This window comes from Chelonia mydas, chromosome 15 (assembly GCF_015237465.2).
Source record: "Chelonia mydas isolate rCheMyd1 chromosome 15, rCheMyd1.pri.v2, whole genome shotgun sequence".
Taxonomy (NCBI): Eukaryota; Metazoa; Chordata; order Testudines; family Cheloniidae; genus Chelonia; species Chelonia mydas.
Genome location: NC_057856.1, coordinates 625,257 through 649,078, shown reverse-complemented (window position 1 = coordinate 649,078; position 23,822 = coordinate 625,257). Strand labels below are relative to the sequence as shown.

The window sequence follows — 23,822 nt, the reverse complement described above, 5'->3', positions numbered from 1 at the left end:
CTGCCCCCATCGTAACCTCAGGCACATCTCAGAGGGAGGGACCGCTCCTGTGTTTAGTGCCCCTCCTCCTTCCCCTGCTCCCAAGTGATCAGGAACATCCATAGCCCCCCCCATACACATACACACTAGTGATGCAGAGCAGGTAGCCCTCCCCCTCAGGAAGAGGGGAATGTAATGAATGGTCGATTCCTCCAATCAGCCCTGAGTGTTCAGCCAAGCCCACTCTGGCTGGGATCCAGGAACTAATTACACAAAAGCTGCCTTTGCAGGCATCAGCCAGGCATCCTTGTTGCTTCCTTCCTGCCCCCACTGCGCTGAACCTCCTGCCCCTTCCCAAGGCAGGAAAAAGAGATCCTGGTTGTGATTCTCTCCCAGCTAGGTTTTGGGGATATCTGTTGTGCATCTGGGGCCCCAGCTTCTTCAATGCATTGGGGACCCAGCTAACTAGTCTCTGCATCATTTGACATGAGAAAAAGCCACAATCTGCTTCCCTTGAGAGGCTGAGGACTGCCAAAGCCAAGTAGTTGCAAATTACTTTGGTTTAATTGCCTGGTGACATTCCCCCCTGCATCCGAAGCAGCATTCCAGATGCAGGCACCACATTACAAAACACTCTCCTCCCTGACATCCAGAAGCTTGAGTGACAACAGGATTCCCTGTAAAGACTGAAAATGCAGCTCCCACGTAGATGGGAACCTGCCCAAGAAAGTTATTCTGCTACAGCCCGGATCTCACCTGCCCAAGGTTAACAGCGCTCCTCCATCAGAGCGAAAGGCCAACTACAAACCTTCACTGGGGGGAACAGAACTGCTGAGCAATGCCATCTGGGACAGTAGTGACTGGCAGAGTCAGCCAGGGGCTGGGACAGCCAGGGTCAGCAATGGATGCAGGCTTTGCAAGGGTGAGAATTTGTCCAACTTGACCAAGTGAGCTGGTCTGGCCAAACCATGCAGAAGGAGTGTGGGACAAAGACCTTCAGTGACAGATGAGTCAAGCTGTAACTTTGCATCAAGAGCAGCATCAGGGTTAGCAGTGAAGCTCTAATTGTAACTGAGCTGAGAACAGAAACATCACGCCTAAGAACTCAAGATATCGCATCAGATCAGGGGAAGAAAGGAAGCAGTGTGTTGGATCTCGGCAATGCAGTTAGACTGTGAATAGACGTGGCAACTCGAGTGGTGATTGGAAGAGAGAGAAGAATTTAGTTACCTGTTGCTGCAGGGCTCCTTAAGCAGCAAAAGAAACATCAAAACTGAGCTCTCCTGACTGATCAGAGATTGCTTGTCTGACTACAGCTAACCTAAAGGAATACAGTATAAAAGCTTTGGTGGATCAGATTCAGTCCAGACCTTCTGGGGGTTTCTCCAAGCCATAGCGGTTAGTGATGGACCAGAGATTCTCAAACTATGGTCCGCAGATAGTTCCCTCTAAGGTGCGCGTCTGGGTGGCTGCACACCAGAGAACGAAGGGCCACCCCCCTAATTAGTGGAGCCGTGCAGGCGGGGCTCCACTAATTAGGTGCCTGGACCCTGGAGAAGACGCACATGTAAGGTGAAAGGGTGGCCTTGGGGGAATAGTGGGTAGGTGGGAGGGGGCAGTGGAGTGAGAAGAGAGGGTGGTGGGGGGGGGAATTTGGGATGTGCAGGGCTGCAGCAGCCAGAGAAAGAGGTGACTTTCCCCGGCTCCAGGGCTGCGGCTGCCAGGGAGAGACGGCCCTCCTCCCCAGCCCCAGCTCTGTGGCTGCTGTGGCAGGGGACAGATCCTGCCCCTCCTTAGGGGGCTGCCGCAGCGGGGGAGAGAGGGCACATCCATCACCTTAGAAGGGTGAGACTACGGATATTAAAATAGGAGTTGTGCGCTTTTATTTGTAAAACAAAAAGTTAATTAAGGTTTTTTTTATAGAGTGCTTTTATCCAAAGCGCTTTACAATAGTTAGTTAACAGTAAAATCATTAAGTTGTTCTTCAAGAGCCACCGCAATTTTCAAGTGGTCTGTGGAAAAAAAAAAAAAAAAGTTTGAGAACCAATGTGATAGACTAAACCCAAGCAAGGAAGCGTTTGGGCAAAACCATCAGGAATCTGCATTGTGATCACTGATCCTGGACCACTGCTTAAAAACACTTACTGGTTTTGAAGACCTTTGTACTGTCCTAGAGCACTGTAGCTATGGCAGGCTGAGCAATACTAGACTCTAAAAGTCACAATGCCAAACATCATCATGCTCTTTCCCACCCCCACATCCATTTCTAACTTGGCAGTAAGCACATCTGACGTGAATTCTCTGCTGCTGGAAACCTGATTCTTAAACGGGACAGCTATCCCACAGTGATTTCTAGCTCCAGCAAAGACAGAGGCTGCTAAAATCATGTCAAAGCTTAAGTGATGGGGGAAAATAAGCTATTAAAGAGAATGAGACTCAATTATCTGATTCAAGTATAGAAGAAACATTGCACAGCATTCAACCCTAATCCTGATGGGTTGTGAGACATGATGTCAGAACTGTCACAAGTCTTTGCTCAACACTGGTACAGGATGCACTCTAGCAAATCCCAGACTGATGTTCAACATCCTCCTCAATCCCTTATGGACAGGAACCCTTGAGGGAGATAGTCACCCAACTTCAAAAGAGGCTTAGACAGCTCCAGCTTCCCTGACACTGCAAATCCTGTTATAGTCCCTTGTTAAAACAGCTCTTGCAGAAAAGGAGCTCTTTGGCTTGACATCTCAATGGAGGTGGCTGGTATCAATCAGCAGGAAGTACAGGGTAAGGGGAAAGAGTAACACAGACATGCCCAGGTACATTGCCCTGTGTGTGACTACCTCAGTATTTCACTGAAGGGTGTTGGGGGGGGGGAGGGGGGCGCAGTGTTCCGCTGAAAGTTAACAGCTAGCGAATTGCCTTGGTTATTGTGATGTGTGCATGGGAAATAAATTCTGTAACACATAGAAGATTTGGTTTCATAGAATATCAGGGTTGGAAGGGACCTCAGGAGGTCATCTAGTCCAACCCCCTGCTCAAAGAAGGACCAACCGCAACTAAATCATCCCAGCCAGGGCTTTGTCAAGCCTGATCTTAAAAACCTTTAAGGAAGGAGATTCCACCACCTCCCTAGGTAACGCATTCCAGTTCTTCACCATCCTCCTAGTGACAGTTTTTCCCCTAATATCCAATCTAAACCTCCCACACTGCAACATGAGACCATTACTCCTTGTTCGGTCATCTGCAACCACAGAGAACAGCCTAGATCCATCCTCTTTGGAACCCCCTTTCAGGTAGTTGAAAGCAGCTATCAAATCCCCCCTCATTTTTCTCTTCTGCAGACTAAACAATCCCTGATCCCTCAGCCTCTCCTCAGAAGTCATGTGCTCCAGCCCCCGAATCATTTTTGTTGCCCTCTGAGGGACGCTTTTCCAATTTTTCCACATCCATCTTGTGGTGTGGGGCCCAAAACTGGACACAGTACTCCAGATGAGGACTCCAGATTAGGCCTCACCAATGCCAAACAGAGGGGAACGATCATGTCCCTTGATCTGCTGGCAATGCTCCTACTTATACAGCCCAAAATGCTGTTAGCCTTCTTGGCAACAAGGGCACACTGTTGACTCATATCCAGCTTCTTGTCCACTGTAACCTCTAGGTCCTTTTCTGCACAACTGCTGCCGTGCCACTCGGTCCCTAGTCTGTAGCGGTGCATGGGATTCTTCCATCCTAAGTGCAGGACTCTGCACTTGTCCTTGTTGAACCTCATCAGATTTCTTTTGGCCCAATCCTCCAATTTGTCTACGTCCCTCTGTATCCTATCCCTACCCTCCAGCATATCTACCTCTTCTCCCAGTTTAGTGTCATCCGCAAACTTGCTGAGGGTGCAATCCACGCCATCCTCCAGATCATTTATGAAGATATTGAACAAAACCGGCCCCAGGACCGACCCTTGGGGCACTCCACTTGATACCGGCTGCCAACTACGCATGGAGCCATTGATCACTGCCCATTGAGCCCGATGATCTAGCCAGCTTTCTATCCACCTTATAGTCCATTCATCCAGACCATACTTCTTTAACTTGCTGGCAAGAATACTGTGGGAGACCATGTCAAAAGCTTTGCTAAAGTCAAGGAATAACACGTCCACTGCTTTCCCCTCACCCACAGAGCCAGTTATCTCATCATAAAAAGCAGTTAGATTAGTCAAGCATGACTTGCCCTTGGTGAATCCATGCTGACTATTCCTGATCACTTTCTTCTCCTCTAAGTGCTTCAGAATTGATTCCTTGAGGACCTGCTCCATGATTTTTCCAGGGACTGAGGTGAGGCTGACTGGCCTGTAGTTCCCAGGATCCTCCTCCTCCTCCCCTTTTTTAAAGATGGGCACTACATTAGCCTTTTTCCAGTTATCCAGGACCTCCCCCGATCGCCATGAGTTTTCAAAGATAATGGCCAATGGCTCTGCAATCACATCCGCCAACTCCTTTAGCACTCTCGGATGCAGCGCTTCCAGCCCCACGGACTTGTGCTCGTCCAGCTTTTCTAAATAGTCCCGAACCACTTCTTTCTCCACACAGGGCTGGTCACCTCCTCCCCATGCTGTGCTGCCCAGTGCAGTAGTCTGGGAGCTGACCTTGTTCATGAAGACAGATGGAAGGAAAAAAAAAAAGCAGCATTCAGTACATTAGCTTTTTCCACATCCTCTGTCACTAGGTTGCCTCCCCCATTCAGTAAGGCACCCACACTTTCCTGACCTCCTTCTTGTTGCTAACATACCTGTAGAAACCCTTCTTGTTACTCTTAACATCCCTTGCTAGTTGCAACTCCAAGTGTTATTTGGCCTTCCTGATTTCACTCCTGCATGCCGGAGCAATATTTGTATACTCCTCCCTGGTCATTTGTCCAATCTTCCACTTCTTAAACACAAAAAAGAAGCTTACAAGATCAGCAAGGATTTCACTGTTAAGCCAAGCTGGTCGCCTGCCATATTTACTATTCTTTCTACACATCAGGATGGCTTGTTCCTGTAACCTCAATAAGGATTCTTTAAAATACAGCCAGCTCTCCTGGACTCCTTTCCCCCTCATGTTATTCTCCCAGGGGATCCTGAGGGAGTCAAAGTCTGCTTTTCTGAAGTCCAGGGTCCGTATTCTGCTGCTCTCCTTTCTTCCTTTTGTCAGATCCTGAACTCGACCATCTCATGGTCACTGCCTCCCAGGTTCCATCCACTTTTGCTTCCCCTACTAATTCTTCCCAGTTTGTGAGCAGCAGGTCAAGAAGAGCTCTGCCCCTCGTTGGTTCCTTCAGCACTTGCACCAGGAAATTGTCCCTACACTTTCCAAAAACTTCCTGGATTGTCTGTGCACCGCTGTATTCCTCTCCCAGCAGATATCGGGGTGACTGACGTCCCCCATGAGAACCAAGGCCTGTGATCTAGTAACTTCGGTTTGTTGCCAGAAAGCCTCATCCACTCATCCCCCTGGTCCGGTGGTCTATAGTAGACTCCCACCACAACATCACCCTTGTTGCTCACACTTCTAAACTTAATCCAGAGACTCTCAGGTTTTCCTGCAGTTTCATACCGGAGCTCTGAGCAGTCATACTGCTCCCTTACATACAGTGCAACTCCCCCACCTTTTCTGCCCTGCCTGTCCTTCCTGAATAGTTTATATCCATCCATGACAGTACTCCAGTCATGTGAGTTATCCCACCAAGTCTCTGTTATTCCAATCACATCATAATTCCTTGACTTTGCCAAGACTTCCAGTTCTCTCTGCTTGTTTCCCAGGCTTCGTGCATTTGTGTATAGGTACTTGAGATAACCCGCTGATCGCCCCTCTTTCTCAGTATGAGGCAGGAGCCCTCCCCTCTCACGCTCTCCTGCTCGTGCTTCCTCCTGGTATCCCACTTACCTCAGGCCTTTGGTCTCTTTCCCCCGGTGAACCTAGTTTAAAGCCCTCCTCACCAGGTTAGCCAGCCTGCTTCCAAAGATGCTCTTCCCTCTCTTCATTAGGTGGAGCCCATCTCTGCCTAGCACTCCTCCTTCTTGGAACACCATCCCATGGTAAAAGAACCCAAAGCCTTCTCTCCGACACCACCTGCGTAGCCATTTGTTGACTTCCACGATTCGACGGTCTCTACCCAGGCCTTTTCTTGCGACGGGGAGGATGGACGAGAACACCACTTGCGCCTCAAACTCCTTTATCCTTCTTCCCAGAGCCACATAGTCCGCAGTGATCCGCTCAAGGTCATTCTTGGCAGTATCATTGCTGCCCACGCGGAGAAGCAGGAAGGGATAGCGATCTGAGGGCTTGAAGAGTCTCGGCAGGCTCTCAATCACATCGTGAATCCTAGCTCCTGGAAAGCAGCAGACTTCTCGGTTTTCCTGGTTGGGACGGCAGATAGATGACTCAGTCCCCCTGAGGAGAGAGTCCCCGACCACCACCACCCGCCTCCTTCTTTTGGGAGTGGTGGTCATGGAACCCCCATCCCTAGGACAGGGCATCTCATGCCTTCCAATCGGTGAAGTCTCCTTCTGCTCCCTTCCCTCAAATGTATCATCTAGTGCACTCTCCGCATTAGTACCTGTGGCGAGAACATGAAAACGGTTTCTCACCTGTATCTGCGTTGCTGATACATGGATCCTCCCCTTTCTTCTTCTGGAGGTCACATTCTGCCAAACTTCTTCACCATCCTTCGGTCCCCGATGCACAGCCTGCTCTGATTTAACAACTGTTAAAGTGAAACTTAGCACCGAGACCTGCCTTACCTCAGGTGAGCACAGACCTCCATTAAGCCAGCCCTACATTCATCATTTGGACCAGTGCAGGCTTAGGGTGGCCACTCTCCCCTTTCTGGAACGCCAGACATTTTTGCAAGGCATGACGCCACACACACTGCATGCAAGATCACACCACCCAGAGGTGCCAGTTGGAGGAGCACACTGCTTCACTCCCGCCAGCATGACCTTGTATGCAAGGTCACACTGGTGGGGGCAGAGCACACATTCACTAGGGTGTCCCCGGTTCGATTTGGTCTCAGTATCGGATAGGGGACAAGCCCCACAGAAGAACACCGTTCAGCTGATAACCAGATGAATGGCCTCTCCACGCAGACATGAGGATTTACAAAGACAAAGGAACCCTAAGAAATGTTTCTGACTATGGACCCCCTGGGGTAAGAGACAACAGTGTGTAACTGTGCAAGAGAAGAGAGCACAAGATTTTATCCATTACGAAGGAGATTCTGCCAGCAGGGGTGTCTCATGAAAGGTGGATCCCAGCTTTCTGGACTGGGCAAGCACTGTCAGAACCAAGCCTTGGGTGACAGATACCTTAGGCCGGAAAATAACTTGATAAGTATAGGTGCTTTATGGTTTTCCTTTACCTGTAACCTTGTTTCCAAACCCTTATATCTGAATCAGTTAAATAAACTTCACTTTGGTTTTAGTATAGACCTGTATGAGTGCCTATATGCTAAGGAGAGCGTGGAATGGAGGTGAAATCAGTGAACTGGCGTGCCTCCACGAAGACAGCCGATCAGTGTACATTGCAGGCATCCAGAAGGGACGAGGCACTCGAGTAACAAGGTACAGTGTGCTAACTGCTAGCCTGCAGAGGGAAAGGGCGGGGCTCACAGAGCCCAGAGCAGAGAGCCCTGTGTTGCAAGCAGCTAATGGCTGGGGAGAGTTCCTCTCATGGGCACAGACAGGGCTCCCTCCTTCTGTAGTAGGGATTTACCCCAGACACCCCAGGTAATCCTGAAAGGTGCCAGAGAGAAAGAAAGCAGGTGAATGCATCGTGATACATGGCATGAGAGAAGCTAAAAGCCAGCTGTGTTCCCCAGGCAAAGCAGACAGTCGGTTCTTCAGTTATGATTTCCTCGTTAGCCTCTTTCATCACATACAGGAATTACTGGCATTTGTTTTATAATAACATCTGGCATTCAAAAGCTCACCATAGTTTCTCTGCTGTAATGTTACCTTGTATTTAAGGCTAGCTGTGTAGGAGGGTGTGATTGCAGAGTGATCTTTGATGCGATCTTTCCTGAGCCAGGTAACAAGCAGGGTGATTGACACCCTGGTTACTGATCCTGGGTAAGGAGTGGGGCTGTGGGTGCCGATTTAACTCTTTGGCCAGGTCTCCACATACAGCGCAGCTGCACTGCTGTAGCACTATGTGAAGACACTACTGTGTCCTGTCCGTGTAGTTCATACACCTCCCCAGGAGGGGGTGGCTCGGTCGACAGAACTCTCCTGTCAACATACTGCTCTCTACACGGGGGTTATGCCTTCGCTAGAACGGTGTTGCTCAAGGTGTGGATTTTTCACACCCTGAGCAATGTAGTTATACTGATATAGGTCTGTAGTGTTACTAGCGAAGGCCAGGTCTACAACACTGGGCTCTAGTGACACTTCCCTGCTGTGGGTCACATAACCCACCCCAGCAGAGCGTGGACATCCACTTCTAGCGGCTTTACCTCAAGCTTGTCCTTTCTCTCAAGTGCCAGAGGTGTGTGTTTCGGTATTGAAGGTCCCAGGTTCAAACCCTGACAACCGAAACAAAAGGGTTGTTACAGCAACTTGGCCACACTGCACCTATGTAGCATTTGCTATTCCAGCTCCTTTTAAAGACGTAGCTTAGTGATACTGGGCAGGCTTTATCTACACTAAGACAATCCCCACTAGTAGAATTACTATGTAGCGATGTAGTTATGCCAGTGCTGTGACAGGTATGTGTCACACAGTCACTTCAGTACTTCACACCAGCAGGTCACCTGTGTAAACTGCACCACATGAGCTCCCCTGATCCATAAACCTGGAAATCCTGGGCGCCCCATCATCTCAGGCATTGGCACCCTGACAGCAGGATTGTCTGGCTATGTAGACTCCCTCCTCAGGCCCTATGCTACCAGCACTCCCAGCTATCTTCGAGATACCACTGACTTCCTGAGGAAACTACAATCCATCGGTGATCTTCCTGAAAACACCATCCTGGCCACTATGGATGTGGAAGCCCTCTACACCAACATTCCACACAAAGATGGACTACAAGCCGTCAAGAACACTATCCCCGATAATGTCACCGCTAACCTGGTGGCTGAACTTTGTGACTTTGTCCTTACCCATAACTATTTTACATTTGGGGACAATGTATACCTTCAGATCAGCGGCACTGCCACGGGTACCCGCATGGCCCCACAGGATGCCAACATTTTTATGGCTGACAGAACAACGCTTCCTCAGCTCTCGTCCCCTAATGCCCCTACTCTACTTGCGCTATATTGATGACATCTTCATCATCTGGACCCATGGAAAAGAAGCCCTTGAGGAATTCCACCATGATTTCAACAATTTCCATTCCACCATCAACCTCAGCCTGGCCGAGTCCATACAAGAGATCCACTTCCTGGAAACTACAGTGCTAATAAACGATGGTCACATAAACACCACCCTATACCGGAAACCTACTGACCACTATTCCTACCTACATGCCTCCAGCTTTCACCCTGACCACACCACACGATCCATCGTCTACAGCCAAGCTCTGCGATACAACTGCATTTGCTCCAACCCCTCAGAGACAAACGCCTACAAGATCTCTATCAAGCATTCTTACAACTACAATACCCACCTGCGGAAGTGAAGAAACAGATTCATAGAGCCAGAAGAGTTCCCAGAAGTCACCTACTACAGGACAGGCCTAACAAAGAAAATAACAAAACGCCACTAGCCGTCACCTTCAGCCCCCAACTAAAACCCCTCCAACGCATTATTAAGGATCTACAACCTATCCTGAATGATGACCCAACACTCTCACAAATCTTGGGAGACAGGCCAGTCCTTGCCTACAGACAGCCCCCCAACCTGAAGCAAATACTCACCAGCAACCACATACCACACAACAGAACCACTAACCCAGGAACCTATCCTTGCAACAAAGCCCGTTGCCAACTGTGCCCACATATCTATTCAGGGGACACCATCACAGGGCCTAATAACATCAGCCACGCTGTCAGAGGCTCGTTCACCTGCACATCCACCAATGTGATATATGCCATCATGTGCCAGCAATGCCCCTCTGCCATGTACGTTGGTCAAACTGGACAGTCTCTACGTAAAAGAATCAATGAACACAAATCAGATGCAAGAATTATAACATTCATAAACCAGTCGGAGAACACTTCAATCTCTCTGGTCACGCGATTACAGACATGAAAGTTGCGATATTACAACAGAAAAACTTCAAAACCAGACTCCAGCGAGAGATTGTTGAATTGGAATTCATTTGCAAATTGGATACAATTAACTTAGGCTTGAATAGAGACTGGGAGTGGCTAAGTCATTATGCAAGGTAACCTATTTCCCCTTGTTTTTTCCTACCCGCCCCCCCCAGACGTTCTTGTTAAACCCTGGATTTTGTGCTGGAAATGGCCCACCTTGATTATCATACACATTGTAAGGAGAGTGATCATTTTAGATAAGCTATTACCAGCAGGAGAGTGGGGTGTGGGGGGAAAGAAAACCTTTTGTAGTGGTAAACATCCATTTTTTCATGGTTTGTGTATATAAAAAGATCTTATGTACTTTCCACAGTATGCATCCGATGAAGTGAGCTGTAGCTCACGAAAGCTTATGCTCAAATAAATTTGTCTCTAAGGTGCCACAAGTCCTCCTTTTCTTTTTGCGAATACAGACTAACATGGCTGCTACTCTGAAATCTGACCCCTGAGGGCTGCCACTGCTGTGATGACATCAGCATAGTTCTCCAATGGTGTGCATGTCTTTGCTGTAGACAGGGCCTAGGTTAAATAGATCACAAAATTCACAGAATCGTCAACAGGGCCAAGTGCTGTGGGAGCTTTAACTGAACATTTCTTGGCTGATTTTAAGCTTTGCAGCCTTCACACTACTAGTGCAGCATTTGACCGTTAACAGGCATTCTGCTTCTTGCCAACACTCTCCACCGTGTCCGTATGTGCTGGCTTTACATCACCTCACCAAGGCGCTTTGCTCTGTTGAAGTTACAGCTCAGGAGGAAGAGGGAGCAATTCAGCAGGGTCCAGCATGCTGCTCTCAGATCTATTGTTCTACATTTCCTGCCCTCCCCAGGGTTATTGTGTCCTATGTATAAACATGTATCAATGAACAATGCATTAAAACCAGCTTTTAACTGACTGGTTGTTACAGTACAACTCACAATAGAGACCTGGCTGTGAAGCTCTTTGTGTTCACAGCCCAAAATGATTTCACTGAATTACTTCCCACCCCCTGCCCTGAAGGGACAGATTCCAAATTGGCCTGAGCGACACAGGGCAGCTTGTAATGGATTAGAAGCTAAGTGACCACCAGACCCTCAGCTACTATAGAAGGACCAGTGCCACTGATAGATCCACCAGACCCAATCTAGTGCCATGCTGCAGCTGGAAGAAGCAGGGAACTTGAGTTCAGCTTCCAGGCCAGTGACCCTCCTGGGCCAGATCCAACAAGGTAAAACATTCATTTTAGTCTCTGCCAGCCTGTGCTGTCCTGTAACAGGAAGATGCAGGAGCAGGAAGTCGGAAACAGACCCAGATTGGGAAGCACAAATCAGAGGCCTCGTTCGCCAAGCATCCTGCATCTGGTGTGCATGTAAAGGGCTAGGTTAGCTTTAGGCTGCATCATGCATGTAGCTGGCGAGAGTTGTGCAGATAGTGCAGAATTGTGCACACACAATTCCAGTGATACGGTCCCTTCCCAACTCCTCTGACAAGCACTGAGTGAGAGGCAGAAATCTATATATAGGAATGAATTCCCTTCTGCCTCCACCATTTTTTGGAGTGGGAGACAAGGGAACCCTACAAAAGTACACTAAAGGGATTTGGATTTGTGCTTGCTCGTATAATATGCTAACCGAGAAGGAATGGAAGCTTCTCTTTCTGGTGCCAGTTTCACCAGCACAGAACCCATATGTCGCAGACAGAGGGCCAGTGAAGTGCTCGGCGCTGCAGAACAACCCCATCAGGTTAGAGCAGTGGTTTTTAAACTTTTTTTCTGGCGACCCAGCTGAAGAAAATTGTTGATGCCTACTACCCAACAGAGCTAGAGAGGAGAGGTTTGGGATGTGGGAGGGGCTCAGGGCTGGGGCAGAGGGTTGTGGTGCAGCGGGTCATAGGCGCCGACTCTGTGGGTGCTCTGGGGCTGGAGCACCCATGGGGAAAAATTAGTGTGTGCTCTGCACCCACCGGCAGCCAAGCTCCCCTCACCCCCTGCCCCACCTCCTCCTCCCCCCATTCCCCTGAGCGTGCTGCGTCCCTGCTCCTCCGCCCACCTCCCAGTGCCTCCAGCCCGGTGGCCACCAAACAGCTGTTTGGTAGCACGCTCCAGGAGGGAGGGGGAGGAGGAGGGAAGAGGTGGGGCCGGGGCAGGGATTTGGGGAAGGAGTTGGAAGAGGGGCAGGGACGGGGCGGAGTTGGGGTGGGGACTTTGGGAAAGGAGTTGGAATGGAGGTGGGGAAGGGGTGGGAAGAGGCAGGGCAGGGGCGGGGCTGCATGGAAGGGGTGGAGTGGAGGCGGGGCTGGGGGTAGAGTGGGGGGTCGAGCACCCATGGAAAAGAGGGGAAGTTGGTGCCTATGGCAGGGGTGAGGGCTGCAGGCTGAGGCCAGGGATGAGGGACTTGGGGTGCAGGAGGGGGCTCCAGGTTTGGGGAGGCTCAGGGCTGGGACAGGGGGTTGGGGTGTGGGAGGGGGTCAGGGCAGGGGGTGCAGGCTCTGGGGTGGGGCCAGGATGAGGGGTTTGGGGTGCAGGTGGGGCTCCAGGTTTTGGGGGGCTCAGGGCTGGGGCAGAGGATTGGGGCATGGGGTTACCTCAGGTGGCTCCAGGTCATCAGGGGTGCTAAGTCAGGCTTCCTGCCTCTCCTGCCACAACGGACCGCGCTACGCCCCGGAAGAGGCCAGCAGCAGGTCCGGTTCCCAGGGGCTCTCGCCCGCAGACACCACCCCCCCAGCTCCCAATGGCCAGGAACTGGCCAATGGGAGTGCAGAGCCGGTGCTTGAGACAGGGGGAGTGTGCGGAGCTGGACCTGTTGCTGGCTGCTCCCCCCCGGCCTAGGAGCTGGACCTGTTGCTGGCTGCTTCCAGGGTGCAGCGTGGTGTTAGGACAGGGAAGGACTAGCCTGCCTCAGCTGGGCAGCACCGCTGACAGGACTTTTAACAGCCCTGTTGGTTGTGCTGACCAGAGCCGCCATGACCCAGTGCCTTACGTTCTGTGACCCAGTACTGGATCGCGACCTGCAGTTTGAAAACCACTGGGTTAGAGTAGGGACAGCCCTGTACTGAATGGCGAATTGATTGCAGTGCGGGAGGTCTAGGCTGGATATTAGGAAAAACTATTTCCCTAGGAGGGTGGTGAAGCACTGGAATGGGTTACCTAGGGAGGTGGTGGAATCTCCATCCTAAGAGGTTTTTAAGGTCAGGCTTGACAAAGCCCTGACTGGGAGGATTTAGTCGGGGATCGGTCCTGCTTTGAGCAGGGGGTTGGACTAGATGACCTCCTGAGGTCCCTTCCAACCCTAATCTTCTAGGAGTCTATGATTAAACCAAATGAGAGACTCCATAGATACAGCTTCAAACTGCACCTTGTTCATTTATTTTATGCAGCCTGTCTGGCATCAAAGGTACAGAACCACCACCATTTTCTTCCTTGTACTAACCATTCTATTTGAAAGTATGTATTACCCCTAAATCTGTCGTCTCTCTGCTTCATTGAAGACTCCCTGAACTCACCTCCTGCCTGCTAGATTCCCTCTAGGCCAGGAGTCGGCAACCTACAATTTTTAATGGCACACTGCTGTCTGCTGGACCCGGGCAGACAGCAGCATGCCACTAAAAATCCTGCCTGGCCCACTCTTTTCTGCCCACCCCTTTCTCCTTGCAGGGCAGGCAAGCTTCCCCCTCCCCCCCCGCCTCTTCCCCCAGCGTGCTGGGTTCCTGCCCCTCCTTCTCCCCCTCCCTGTGGCCGATCAGCTTTGCTACCAGCGGGAGAGGTAAAAGCGGAGCTGCAGTGCGCTCTCTGCTCCTGGGACCTTGGGGAAGGGGGTGGAATCAGGGCATATCCCCTCCAGCCCCCGCCGTGAGCCGCTCAGGGCAGGGGGCTGGGAGCACCCCCACAACCCCAGCCCACACCCCCAGCCCTCTGCCCTGACCCCTGAACCCCCCCCAGCCCTCACCCCTGCACCCTCCTCACACATACCCAGCCCCCCCACACCCCATGCCCTGACTATTGCACCCCCCACATCCCCACTCCCACCCTGAACACCAAACAGGAGCTCCTGCACATACCCCCACACATTCCCACCTGCACCCCTCGCACCAAATGGGAGCTGCCGAGGTAAGTGCTCCACACCCCCAACCTCCTGCCCCAACCCTGAGCCCCCTCCCTCATTCTAGCTCCTGGCCAGACCCTGCACCCCAACCTGCTCCTTCACCCCCAGCCCTGTTCTCAGTGCACTCCCACCCTCAGCTCAGTGCAGAGAGACGAAGAGAATGGCTAGAACCAGGGAGAAGGTAGGTACCTACTCTATGTGGATAGGGCCGGGACTCCAGACCGGCAGCGGGCTGAGCGGGGCCGGCAGCCGCGACCCTGGCTGGCAGGAGCCGGCGGATGGAACCCCAGACCGGCAGCGGGCTGAGTGGCTCAGCCTGCCGCCGGCCCCGGGGTCCTGGCTGCTGGCCCCGCTGAGCCCCACCCCAGAGCCCGCACCCCCAACCGGAGCCCTCACCCACCCACACTGAGCCCCACCCCAGAGCCCACACCCCCAACCGGAGCCCTCACCCACCCACCCACACCCCAATCCTCTGCCCCAGCCGAGCCCCCGTCCCACGCTCCGAACCCCTTGGTCCCACTCCCACCACATGAAATTTTGTTACGTGCACCAATGTAGAGGTGATGTGTCACACAACACCTCCATATTGGTGCACATAACAAAATTCATTCTGCACATGGGCAGGAAAAATTAGAGGGAACACTGCTTCCCTGGCTTAATGCTACAGTTTTAAAGAAACAATACATCCTCTTCCAGCCTTATCTATATTGCTTCATTATGCTGTAGGAATTTGGAATAGTAAGTAAGTCTTAGCAAAAGTCTACAAGCAGCAACAACTCAAGCAACCAGAGATTATTTTCACTCGAGTTCTGCTGTATGCCAGGGTGATGGATTCTTCCTAAAAGTGAAAAGAAAAGGAGTACTTGTGGCACCTTAGAGACTAACCAATTTATTTGAGCATAAGCTTCATCCGATGAAGTGAGCTGTAGCTCACAAAAGCTTATGCTCAAATAAATTGGTTAGTCTCTAAGGTGCCACAAGTACTCCTTTTCTTTTTGCGAATACAGACTAACACGGCTGTTACTCGGATTCCTAAAAGTGGAGGAGCAATGAAGCCCTCCCCACCCCCGTGAGGCCCTGCCCCCCCAGCCAAGCTGGAAGCCGGAGCTGGGCCAGGAAGGACAGGCCCCTCCACCTGCCTGGGGTGGGAGGGTCTGGGAGCAGACCCTGGCAGCGTCCCTGTCCCCAGGGGTCCCCTGCCCAGGGCAGGGGGAGGTTCTGTGTCTCCCCACAGCTGCCTACATGGCTCTTACCCCAACCCGGCTCCAACTTCCGGTGTGGCCAGGGGGCAGGGCCTCGGGGGCCAAAACACCACAGGCAGGCCATGGTAAGAGCCACCCGGGAGCCGTGAACCCTCCACCTGCCCTGTGTGGGGGGACCTAGGGAGCAGGGACATGGGCCAAGGGCTGCTCTCATGACCCCCACCGCAGGCAGGTGGAGGGTCCATGGCTCCCCACAGCTGCCTGGGCTGCTCTTATGCAGGCCAGGCACCAGCTTCCAGCCTGGCTGTGGGGCAGGGCTTCGGGGGGAAGAGGAGGGGCAGGAGGCTGGGCCCATGGCAAAAAGTGGACAGGCCAGGCCTATCCACTTTCAAAAGTGGTGGGGCCACTGCACCTTGGCCCCCCCGTTCCGGCATCCCTGCTTTATACTGCACCATCTGTACAGCATTAAGTTGCCGCACCTTCTTGTCTACAGAAGTACGCTCGGCAGGACCACCTCACCAGCACGTCCCCGGCCTCTCTAGGCCAGCGGGCAAGGTCCCACGGTGAACACGACACCAGCAGCACCGCAGGCTGGGAAGGTGCTGAGCAGGAGCCACAACTCCAAGTAGAAGTCTGGCCGGTTTTGAGAACCCCACCCGATGTGGAAAAGCCCCACCCTCACATATCCAGGTTATGAGGGGCATTCAAGCTCGCTACACTAAAGCTGGTTGATATTTGCATTTCCTCTTTAAATACCGAAGCGCATCTAGCATGCAAAACGCTAACAAGCCCTCATCCAGCATTAACATGTACAGACAGCTACCGGGCACCCAATGCACATCGACATGAGCATTCATAACACGGACCGACGCAAACACATTATACTGACAGACCCGTACACCACGCCCACAGCCAGCGACAGAAATGGGGCTCTACAGAAAAATCTGCCCCGTGTCCTGCAGTTGCCCTCTTACGTAGGGTTTTCAAAGCAGCAAAGAGAGACAGTGGGCCTGAACATCATTTGAACGGCAATGAAACAGGAAGCCAGAGCGGGGGGAAGCATTGTGTCTCCAGGAATTACAGCCTTAGCATGAGAGAGTGATCACACCTTACCTTTAAAGCCTTCTTCATCCAGCATAAGGGTGTAGTCCTCGGGAGTCTCGGTCAAGCTGAAGAATTTGCACCTACCAACACATAACTGAATGTAATGCGCACGCCGAAAGATTCTGCAGTACTGGTTCACTTGCCACGGCAGCACAATTCCTCTCAGGTGAGGACAATTAAGGTGCTTTTCCATGGACCTGTACGCCTTGCCCACCATCTCCCTGCTGCCAACTGGAAGGAACCATCTACACTACACAGCCACATCTAAGCAGGGTTGTGAAACTCAGCAGTGGCCCAACAGGATCAGAAACATCGTGTTTCACAACAGCGCTTAGACAGGACCTCAGTTTCCTTCCATCCCATCATGTTTAGTACTGCAAGATTACTGGCTTTGATAAAGATGCATCCAGTCTTTGAGGAGGGAGATCCAGGCTACAGCATGTCTTTATAAACCCCTCCTCATTATTATCTGCAGCAGGACTTGGAAGCATTAGCACTGTTCTAGCAAGAATCAGGGTCAAACATGGCTCTAACTAACGTGACTGATCTCTGGCATACAGCAATGCCCACAGACAGCACCACATCCAAGGGCGGCTGGGATGCTTCAGTGGATTTGGGGTGAGAGGGAATGGTTTTAAAGAGCACACCTGAATTCAAAAGCATACTTCTCAGTGGAGAGAAGACAAGCAGCAGCAGAGTTAAGTGTTCTCATGAAGGGAGCCAGGGCTCTCTGAGCCTGGGGCAATTTCATTCACAGATACGCAACAGATGGACCTGGGTTTTGTAGGCACATCAGGACAGGGAAATTTCCCCAGCTGCTGAATCACAAGGAAGTTTGATGCAACCCAGAGAAGCAACAAGCATGGCAGCAAACAGCTGCCCACTGCCAACATTCACTTGTGTTAGGAGTGAGCAATAGACCCAACTTGGAGTGAGCACAAAGCGGACTTATCCATGATTGTATGTGAAAGTCTCAGGTAAGTGTGTCTGGCACGCACAGCCTACCAGCTTCCAAATAGGCTATGCATTTTTGCACAGGTTAAAGTTCTATTTACATCAGTACTCATTACACAAAGTTCCAGAGCACCAGCCTGTGAACAAGAACGTGCAAAGAGCGATCGAGCACAAGAGTGTGCATAGTTGTAAAAGCACCGTGTATTAGGAGACCAAAAAAAAGCTTCTCATACTCACACTTCTAACATGTGTGCCTACCCTGGGAATGTGGGAGAAAGGAAATGTTTGAAATTTCATAGTCTCCATATTAAAGGAAGCCAGGACTCCCTTCACCCTGGCCCAGTTTCATCTTATCATAAAAGCGGCCTCCCAAAGCAACGAACTCCGCACATCCAGCCTGCTAGGCACTGCATCCCACCTCACCCTGCAAGCAAGGCAGCCATCCTCCTGTAATCTGCCCCAATCCAACCCACTATCGATGCCTGCCCACCTCAGTCCTGGCCCCCATCTAGCTAACGCTCATCCACCTGGGATCCCTCAATTACGGCTCCTCCCATGAGCTCCTACCACAATCAGAAAGAGGGCACAGGGCACCCAGAGGGAGGACTGAGGGTCTCCATCTCGCCCCATGTCCATTATCTACCACCCTGACTCACTGGGGGCGCCCTGCTTGCCACCCCAAATTAACCACCCTCCTGCCCCCTCTCCACGCCAGTATCTCCCTCTCTCCCTGAGCCCACCACGTGCCACAGACCAAGGGCTCTCCCAGCCCCCCAGAGCCTCTGCCCACCCCCAGGGACGCTGCCGCTCGGGAGGGGAGGCGAGCCGAGCCTGGGGCACGGGCTCTCCATCAGCTGCCCCAGCCCGCCCCGCAGGGCAGCGCCCCGGCCGGTACCTGCTGCGGCGGGGCAGGAGCAGCAGCTTGAGGAGCGGGTGCGTGTAGAGCCAGAGGCCGCGGCGGGCGAGGCTCAGCACCCGCACGCGGTGCTCCAGGATCTGCAGGTCCATGGCGGAGCCGCTCCGGAGCGGGCGCGGGGGAGGCCGGCTCTCGGCGCGGCTATAAACGGGCCGCCCCGCCGGGCGGAGCCCGGGACCCGGATCCTCCCCCGACCCGGGGCCGCGCCTCCCGCGGGCCCGGACTCCGCCCGCCTGGGACCGGCCCGGCTCCGGGGCCCGTGGGTCTGGGGCTGAGCCCGGGCGCCGGACACTGGCGCCAGCCCGTCGGCCCCAGCCCAGCGCCATAGCCAGCAGCCGAGCGCCACGCCCGTTCCCAGCCCCGAACCGGACTCGGGGAGCCCAGACCCGGGCCGCTTCCGAATGCCCGCCCGACGCAGAGCCGGCCAGCAGGCTCCCGGAGCCACCGGCCCCGAGCCCCGCGCTCCTTCCTCCCCTGTTCCCTGCGGCCGGGCCGTCTGACCTGGCCAGGCAGGCGCCATAAAATGTGCTTTTAGGTTGCAGTTTAAACATGCCGGCTGCTGCAGTGACTGGAGCTCAGCCATGGGACTCTGAGGGACGGGAGACAGTCTCCTTTTCCCCTTTAAATGTGCAGTGTTATGCCTGCACCCTGGGCCGACTCCTGCTCTAATGGGCTCCACACAGATGACCAGTTTTCAGAGTAGCAGCCGTCTTAGTCTGTATTCGCAAAGAGAAAAGGAGGACTTGTGGCACCTTAGAGACTAACCAATTTATTTGAGCATAAGCTTTCGTGAGGTGGAGTGAGGTGAAGTGAGCTGTAGCTCACAGAAGCTTATGCTCAGATAAATTGGTTAGTCTCTAAGGTGCCACAAGTCCTCCTTTTCTTCTCACTTAAAAACTACTTGCTTACAAAATCAGAGATAAAATACAGACGTGTCACAGCCACGCTATTACTGAAAAATTGCTTGCTTTCTCATTTAACCATATAATTATAAAATAAATCAGTGGGAATATAAATACTGTACTTACATTCCAGTGTACAGTCTATAGAGCAGTATAAACAAGTCATTGTATGAAATTTTAGTTTGTACTGACTTCGCTAATGCTTTTTATGTAGCCTGTTGTAAAACTAGGCAAATATCTAGATCACAGAAACATAGACTCTCAGGGTTGGAGGGGACCTCAGGAGGTCATCTAGTCCAACCCCCTGCTCAAAGCAGGACCAACACCCACTAAATCATCCCAGCCAGGGCTTTGTCAAGCCTGACCTTAAAAACCTCTAAGGAAAGAGATTCCACCACCTCCCAAGGTAACCCATTCCAGGGCTTCACCATCCTCCTAGTGAAAATTTTTTTCCTAATATCCAACCTAAACTTCCCCCACTGCAACTTGAGACCATTACTCCTTGTTCTGTCATCTGCCACCACTGAGAACAGTCTAGATCCATCCTCTTTGGAACCCCCTTTCAGGGAGCTGAAAGCAGCTATCAAATCCCCCGTCATTCTTTTCTTCCGCAGACTAAACAATCCCAGTTCCCTCAGCCTCTCCTCATAACTCATGAGCTCCAGCTCCCTAATCATTTTTGTTGCCCTCCACTGGACGTTTTCCAATTTTTCCACATCCTTCTTGTGGTGTGGGGCCCAAAGCTGGACACAGCACTCCAGATGAGGCCTCACCAGTGCCAAATAGAGGGGAATGATCACATCCCTCGATCTGCTGGCAAGGGTCCTACTTATGCAGGCCAAAATGCCGTTAGCCTTCTTGGCAACAAGGGCACACTGTTGACTCATATCCAGCTTCTCGTCCACTGTAACCCCTAGGTCCTTTTCTACAGAACTGCTGCCTAGCCATTCGGTCCCTAGTCTGTAGTAGTGAATGGGATTCTTCCGTCCTAAGTGCAGGACTCTGCACTTGTCCTTGTTGAACCTCATCAGATTTCTTTTGGCCCAGTCCTCCAATTTGTCTAGGTCCCTCAGTATCCTATCCCTACCCTCCAGCATATCTACCACTCCTCCCAGTTTAGTGTCAACCGCAAATTTGCTGAGGGTGCAATCCATGCCATCCTCCACATCATTAATGAAGATACTGAACAAAACTGGCCCCAGGACTGACCCTTGGGGCACTCTGCTTCACACCGGCTGCCAACTAGGCATGGAGCCATTGATTGCTAGCCATTGAACCTGACGATCTAGCCAGCTTTCTATCCACCTTAGTGTCCATTCATCCAGACCATACTTCTTTAACTTAGTGGCAAGAATACTGTGGGAGACAGTATCAAAAGCTTTGCTAAATTCAAGGAACAACACATCCACTGCTTTCCCCTCATCCACAGAGCCACTTATCTCATCGTAGAAGGCAATTAGATTAGTCAGGCATGACTTGCCCTTGGTAAATCCATGCTGACTGTTCCTGATCACTTTCCTCTCCTCGAAGTGCTTCAAAATTGATTGCTTGAGGACCTGCTCCATGATTTTTCCAGGGACTGAGGTGAGGCTGACTAGCCTGTAGTTCCCAGGATCCTCCTCCTTCCTTTTTTGAAAGATGGACACTATATTAGCCTTTTTCCAGTCATCCAGGACCTCCCCTGATCGCCATGAGTTTTCAAAGATGAATTGATGAGTTGATGTACCCTCTGGAAGAAATCTGTGTACCCCCAGGGGTTCACATACCCCAGGGTGAGAACCACTGTAAGTGTAGCCCACCCACGCAGTGCTCATTGTGGAACTGGGGCCTTGTCCTATATTGTGGCCTTCAGTGTATCTCATTTGCAGGACATGCAACACAACTAATAGGTTTCCCAAGTTGTCAACTGTCCTGGGAAACTGGCCAGGATACCAAGGCACTGAGATTGGCCCAGTCAAACTAGTACTGTTGGCCAGTACGTGGAGCCCAGACCTGCTTCTGAAATGTGCAGGAATCCTCTGGTCTGTTGACATTGCTGCAGGAATCTGATCTCTTTAGATTTCAACTGTGCGGCCTGAACACTGAACGAATGAAGGTTTTATTTGTATTTAATTTCTTAGGTATTTTGGTGGGAAGGGAATGGGGTTTGAAGGAAAACCAAGAAAAAAATCTCCATATCAATTCCAACAGGCCTCAACTGGACTTACTGCTCAGTGGCAGCTTGTCTTGCTCAGAAACCACCCAATGCAACTGGCTCAAAATTATATATATATATAAAAAACCCAACTAAAAAAACCCCACCCAATCATCACGTTAGTGTGGAGCCCAAGCATGGAAAATTTCAACCCCCCCAAAAATTGTGTTGATACCAGTCAGCTCTGTGTTCTTGAGGAAGGAGGGTGCAGTATCCAGCCTGTCTGGCTCATGAAGGACACCCTGTTCCCGCAGCCTCTGTTTAAACCAAAACCCATCAGAGAAAAAAACTTGCAGAGAGCAGTGAAGGGTGTTGGGAGACACACCTAGACTCGTCCTGACAAGGGTGACAAGTTTAAGACATCTCCATTAGCATACAGAATGAAGAACAGAGACAACTCCCCTAGCCTCATCTGCATGAAAGATGGGACAGGGAGACATCTCAATTTGCATACAGAATGGAGAAGGGAGAACCGCACTGAACTCTGGGACCAGAAAAGCAGGGAAGCACAGCAAGATGGGGGATCTCTGCTCCAGATGTTAATGAACCCATGCCTGCACACACCCAGCTCAGCAATTATCAGACCAATTCTAGTAATAAATCCTTGATTGATATCCAAAATACTGAAGCAGCCTAGTTGCATTGTGAGCTCCCTGGAAGAAAACCATAGCCAAGAGTGATCAACTCCTATTGTCTAGTCTAAAAAAAACCCTTGAGTAATCAGTTTACCTATAAACAAATCTAGTGTTCTCCCTTGAACTGTTGTATTTTCTCTACAAAAATCCCTGCTCACCCTCCGGTCAGTGTTCTGATGCTTAGATCCAAACTCTGCATCAGTTCCACTGGGACTCCATCTTCTCCTGACTGATCGTGCTGGGGGTTCTGCCTGTTTCCTGCCCTCAGGACCCTGAGCAACCACCGTCACCTGGGAACCCTGATCAGTTCAAGCCTCCTGGAGTGCATGAGATCCCCCTCTTTGTCTCTCTGTTTTCCTTTCTACCTCAGGTGTTAACCTTTAATATTGTAACTGTTATGTTGGTTTAGCCCTCCTCGGGTAGTTATCACTATTATTCAATACATAACTTTTATGGTTAAGCTGGTTGCTTCTCTCTCCCTCTCTGAACTCTATTCTTTTGTGTTTTTAGCTTCCCCCATTTACTCTGCAGCAACGTTTCTTTTACCTAAGCTAAAGGTCCCTGTAGTGCCCAAAAATCCTGTGGGGTTTGCTCATCACCTGGGTTACTGCCAGTACAATTGTGACGTGAAAGTGGGAGAGAGACGTGTTAAACCTGTGGCACGTGGGGGGGGGGGGCAGCTGAAAGTGCTGCTCGACCCAGCCCATTGACTGCAGGGACAGATAAGGGGGTCAGCTGGAGGGAGCTGATGGACCCGGTCCGCTCAGACTTGCTCTGTTCGTGTGGGTGTGTGTGTTCATCTGGTTCTAGGGCTGGAGGAACCCAGTCCTGGGGAACCGAGGTCTTTCTGGACAGCCCCATTGGCAGGGGACTTGCGGAAGGGAGGAGTAGAGCTCCATATGAACACACACGTGACATAAGCAGTACGTTAATAGAATTACTGAATCTCCCCCCCCCACCCCCCCGAAGAAGAGTAACCCAAATAAATGAGCATACCCCAAAGTAATGGGCACATCTGGTAACACTGTGGAAAGCTACAAGCAGCTATTGGCAGGAGGTCATAGCAAAAACCATTGTGCACCTTATCTTAGATGATTGTTACCCACCAAAGTTATAATTCCAGTTAATCCAGGTTTTAGTTCATCATTGACAGAAATACGAGTTAATTAACAAATGATAAACAGAAGCAGCTGGGCAATAATGGGACTGACCCCATGGAGCTCATTACAGGATAGAACTGGTGGGAAATTTTTCAATAAGATTTTGTTGGAAAATACAATTTCGTCAAAAATGATTTGTATGTGTGGAAACGTATCAGGGTAGAGAGCTTCCCTGTGCTAGAATAGTGACTAGCCCGGTGGTTAGGCCACTTACCTGCAATGTGGGAAAACCCAAGTTCCAGACCTTGCTCCCACTCAGGCAGAATAGGCACTAGAATCTGGGTGTCCTACATGCCAGGTGAGTGTCCTAACCACTATGCGTAGAGTCAAACTCTCTTGTAGGAACTGTTTCCCTAAATAATTCAATACTCACTCATGGGGTTGGTTGGTTGTTGTATGGGAATGTTGTGAAG

General features: G+C 51.2%; 1 protein-coding gene across 3 annotated transcripts in view; it reads right to left on the bottom strand.

Annotated features, from left to right (window-relative positions):
* Window positions 1-23,822, bottom strand: part of CASTOR1 (cytosolic arginine sensor for mTORC1 subunit 1) — a 74,904-nt gene that overhangs the window by 22,540 nt on the left and 28,542 nt on the right. The window contains exons 1-2 of one of the 3 annotated variants that reach the window (XM_037878852.2): window positions 18,498-18,718; window positions 16,658-16,728 (exon numbers count right to left, since the gene is read on the bottom strand). In XM_037878852.2, the coding sequence (XP_037734780.1) occupies window positions 16,658-16,728; window positions 18,498-18,610 (184 nt within the window). In that variant the 5' untranslated portion in view covers window positions 18,611-18,718. Of the gene's footprint in view, window positions 1-16,657; window positions 16,729-17,839; window positions 17,862-18,497; window positions 18,719-23,822 lie in introns of those variants that run through there. The other 2 variants (XM_043529923.1, XM_043529922.1) reach the window with 2 other exon arrangements.